Source organism: Montipora capricornis, chromosome 2, assembly GCF_036669925.1.
Source record: "Montipora capricornis isolate CH-2021 chromosome 2, ASM3666992v2, whole genome shotgun sequence".
Taxonomy (NCBI): Eukaryota; Metazoa; Cnidaria; class Anthozoa; order Scleractinia; family Acroporidae; genus Montipora; species Montipora capricornis.
Window position 1 is genome coordinate 44673839 of NC_090884.1, and position 5000 is coordinate 44678838.

A 5000-nucleotide genomic window follows, 5' to 3' on the forward strand; every position below is an offset into this window, starting at 1 on the left:
ACAAATACACTTAGGAACGAAGACTGCAAAACAGCCGTATTTTTGCGTTGGACGAATGCGTCTTTTCAAGCGAAAGGTCTGGAGAGACTTTGAAAACGAAGAGTTGGACTGGGGAGAGAAGGGCGTGTGAAGCTCGTGTAATTCGCGCGATAAACTTCGAAAACCGACTGTTTTGCAGTCTATTCGGGACGTCTTTTTTAAGAGTAACAATGTGGTTTTCTTATTGCAAGACAAACCGCTCGCCATTTGTGAGTTCATGTCTGCCTCCTCTTTAAAGCGAATTCAAGTGCGAAGTTTTTGTGATGGTAATTAGTTCTACTTTACATATGAATGAAAACTAATTTTCATAACAACAACTTCGCACTTAGACTCGCTTTGAAGAGGAGGCAGACATGAACTCGGAAATGGCCTATTGCTTGTTTGAACTATTAAGAACTAATTACTCATGTAAAAGAGCAACCCCACTTACAAAATAATCAGTCATCAAAATGGCATATGGGATTTTTCATGGGATACTTCAAAGCCGGAAGGGATAGACAACACAAAGGGCAACAGGTAAAATGACTCAAACGTAACTATAATAAACATTATTGATCGGGAAAAATGTTATTGCAAAGTTTGACTGGTTTCGAAGATGGCAAATAGCTATATGTTAAATTGTTGATCAAACATATCACTTTTTCTTTAATCGGGCTCCTATGAAACGAAAGGTAAGACTTTTGATCGAACACATGGGAATGGAATAAAATCCCATGGATTTAGCAATGTCCTCAAGAATTTTTTTTTTACTTCATTTTTCTATACGTTCCTAACATCCGAGCCAGAGTAAAGGTCAGGAATATTTGAGAGGTTCGCAATGTCTCAGCATCGATGCTTTCGCAAACATAATCTAGAAAATGAGGTAGTCACAGTTTGTTGGTGATTTACCGTAGATGGTTTTTTTTATGTTTTTTAGGCGCCCCCAGCCACGGACCCAGTAGTGAAATGGTCAGTGTGCGATGGCCGAACGACATTAGTGATATCTAACGGGCCGGGGTGATGTGCAATGCCCTGCCGGGTAAAGCCTGAAGGAGGGTACACCAGTACGATTTTCTTTAACCAGCTATGGTTTTCTTTCACATAATCCCCGAGTAGCTTAACAGCTAGTGAAGTCAGTAAACACAGCTTGGACATATGGGAGGGAACATTACCTCTGTTTAACTCCTGCGCAAAACCGCTGACGAAACAGACAATCAGCCAAGACAGCAGCAGCCTCTGCGATCAGAGAAAAAAAAACTGGCATTTACTCATCACTAGTACTGAGAGTTGCATGTTTCTCTTCGGCCGACCATGCATTTGATATCCTCGGCTATTCTGCTCACTCGTCTTCCTTAGTCGACATACCCTTGGAGGAAGGGGGCGTTATAGTTTTTGCCGAACCTGTTTGTTTAATTTCTTATTATTTTCTTTGGTTGGTTGTCAGTCAGTTTTCATTCCTCTCACCAATGAATTTTGCTACGTGAAAACAAAGGAACGTTTACGCCAACATTTCCCAAATTTATACGGTTTGGATAAGCATGTCGAAACCAGCTATGATGAGCTCCTTGGTTTTGACAACATTTCTTTCGTCTATCATGCGTGAAAATCATCCTGAAGGTGTCACTTACATACTTTTGGATACACATCAACGGTTAAGTTTGTCATAATAATCACAACTTCGTTAGTTATGCGAGAAAACTTCGTATATTCATTAAATCCATTGCAAAAAAGGACGAGGAACTAAAAAAAGACAGAAAACTACAGGAGAGGGATGAGAAGCGTTTGGTTTTTAGATTGCCAATCTCCTGACTTGCTCTTTTTCAGTCAGGCCGTTTTTTTAAAGAAATGTTTCCAGAAAGAAAGGGAGAAGAAGTGGTATAAGGGGCAGGCGACATCGAAATAAACGTGGAAGGGTATTTTAGCAGTAGGAGATCATTTCGTAACTCTTCAACGTCTTTAAGTCTGGCCAGCACCTTGAATTCATGAAGGGGAGAAGAGCCATTTAACAGCTCGTCAAAAGGCAATGAGACTTAACGAAAGTTCTTCTTCGGAAATATTTGGCAACCAAAAAAATGTGTCTTATTGAAAAAAAGGCGGTTCCCCAGCCAAAATATCTGCACTTCCCTTCCTAAAAAAAGGGAGAAATGCTAGCTCTGCTCGTAATCGGAACCCGGCACATAAAACAGTTTGGTTTCTGGGGTCGAAATGAAAGCAAAAGGACGCTATGGAATGCTCCTCTTCTCCCTTAATTAAGTTATATGGGCTCCGTAGAAAGCGGCTACATTGCCAAGAGGGCGCAGAATTTACCCAAAAAGATCGCAAAAGGCATCTCTTAGCTTCACGAATAGCTTGCGTAGTACAAAGAGCTTATAAACGGCGGTGGCCTTTGTTGGACAATCAGTAGATCTTCGTTGCACAGATCTTAGCGTGATAAACACATCCGTCATCTTTTCGGACTAAATCCTGGCGTTATCGACAACTGGAAGGGATTACAGGCGGATAAGATAGTAAAGAATCATATCTCAGTTTTACGCCTGCGACTTCAATGAAGTGAAGGAAACTTAGGTCAAGGGATCAGCTTCTGGGACCAACAATGGTCTTGTGGTATAAAGTAAATTACAAATTGTTTTAATTAACCCAGATCAAGTTTGTGCCTTTGCAACATGTTGAGGTAATGTAAAAGTTGTCATGCTTTAATTATATTAACGGTTTAAACAAAGATGCGGGATATGAATGACATGAGTATATATACAACCAAGAACACCCCTAAAGATCACGGTTTTCTGACTGACTGATATTAAGATGTTTGCTTTAAGTGGCTAGGACAAAGGATATTACAGAATCTAAAAATACAGTCGTCGTTTATTTTAACTCCACATACACAGTTCAAAGAAAAGAAAAGGACGAAAAAGATGAAAAGCAAAGCCGGACCACACGTAAGCTTTGGCGGTGAATACAGACTTTATCAAGACTTGAAGTCAAACGATATGTTGCTTGCTGCATGCCAAAGACTCGCGATGTCGCGTACATGGCTACTGTAGTCACGTATGGAGAAACTCGGCTGCCTTAATCAAGATTAACTATCTTTTTGTCCTTTATAAAGTTTATCACGATTGACCTACTTACAGATCGCTACACAATTAGTTTGCCTTATTGTCAAGGGAAGTTCGAGGACCAAACAATAATTTGAAGAACAAATCTTGCGGCTAAATGATGGGAAATTTGTAGTCTCTTTTGAGAAACAAGATAAAGCATTTATTGCTTTCAATTGTCAATCATGTGCACCATTACTAAGAGCTATTTAATACAAATTAACGTTAACTGGGCCGGGTAAAGTGCCAATTTCACTTTCCGGATGATTTCCTTTTGGTCGCTCTAAAGTTTCCGACGACATTCAGGGCAGTGTTCCTTAATCAACAGGAAACGTTAGGCACGAAAAGATATTCCAGTATCTGTTTTTATAAGGCGCTTCTAAACAGACTTTGAAAAAATAACAGCTTCAATGATCTCTGTGCGTGCAAGCTAGATTGGTCTGTCGGTCTTGCCAATGCAATTTTGTAGGAAATAGCTTGCTCCTCTGCAGTAACCAATACATTTCAAGAAAAGCATGATACTTTCATCCATTTCAGTTTCCATTCACTTAATTAAAAAACGTAAATTTGAAACAGCTGCTTAGCTATTTTAGAAATGTCTTTGGGAAATAATGGCAGTTTTGCCGGGCTAAAATGTCTCCGAGACAAGAAACTGAAAATAGCGTTTGAGGACTGTTAGGTATGCTCTAACTGAATATACAGATATCAATAAAACGAATGTTGACAAGATCCTCTATTATTCGTAATACTGTTTATCTCTCTGTTTATAGCTTTCAGTGTGGGCTTTAACCCCTGATGTAACGTAACACTAACAGAATAATTCAGTTTGAGCATTAGTTTAAGAGTGGATCGAAATCATTCATTTCTCGTTGGACGACGTTTGTCTATCGCGATCGATTTGATGTGTTCGACTTCTTAAAACAAGGTGCTTCAAAGTTAAGCTTTTGGTTAATCGATTGGGCAATAACTCACGAACACTAAATTATTCATTAAATTAAGCACGTCAAAAAGTGCGATTCTCCATCTCCAAAGGTGGGCTCGCTCTACAAAGATGGGCTCTCTGTCTATTCGGAGAAGGTCGTTCTTAAACACGAATGGGATACAAGTCAGTGTACCGTTTTCAGGCTTAAACATATCATAAACATAAACGGCCGAGATACGGGCAAACGTTGTGGAGTGCGCAGCTTTTTCTTGGTAAAACAGGGCTTCAAAGGTGCCATGCACTTTCTCAAAGCTAATTAAAGATTGCTTTTGCGACCGAAAATTAAATGGATATTTTTTAGAGAATTTTCGTCTTGTACTCAGGAATATATTACGGGATCGACAAAGACTGAGTACTGAAGATCCATCGTCGTCAGCATAAGTTTTATTTCTCACGAGTCAGACGCATTATAGACAAACCCGCCGTAAAAAGCTCGTTTCGTGGACCACTTCAGTTCACGTTATCCCTGCTGTTTTCTAGATGTAAATATAAACACTGCAAAGTGGACAACTTCATATAAATAGATATTGATCAATCATTCAAATGCCCCAAATGGTGCAACAAGGTCAGCACTGTCGCTTATCACAACATTGTATACAAAAAATAAACTTTTTCGATTGTTTAATTGTTCTGAAACATTTTAAGAAAGCTGTTTAGCTGAAGAAAAATATTAGTGAAGATTTGTACTTTGCAGGTTCCGCATGATAATTCAATGCCACGAACACAAAACGTACCGTGTATAAGCCGTCATGGCTAAGAACGAGAGACAACCAATGCGGACATACTGATTCAGTTTTGCTTTTCTCTAAAAGGTGGAAAGCGATAGCACTGGGGAACCTAATGGCGCACCAAAGGAAATTAAAATGCTAAACAGCGTTTTCCGGACTGTAAGCGATAGTGAGAACTGC

The 5000-nt window shown here is 39.5% G+C and overlaps 1 protein-coding gene across 2 annotated transcripts in view; it reads right to left on the minus strand.

Moving 5' to 3' along the window:
* The window catches only part of LOC138023374 (uncharacterized), a 14794-nt gene that overhangs the window by 9509 nt on the left and 285 nt on the right, over positions 1-5000 (minus strand). For both annotated transcript variants that reach the window (XM_068870388.1, XM_068870384.1), the window contains exon 2: positions 1191-1254. In XM_068870388.1, coding sequence (XP_068726489.1) covers positions 1191-1254 — 64 coding nt within the window. The remainder of the gene's footprint in view (positions 1-1190; positions 1255-5000) is intronic.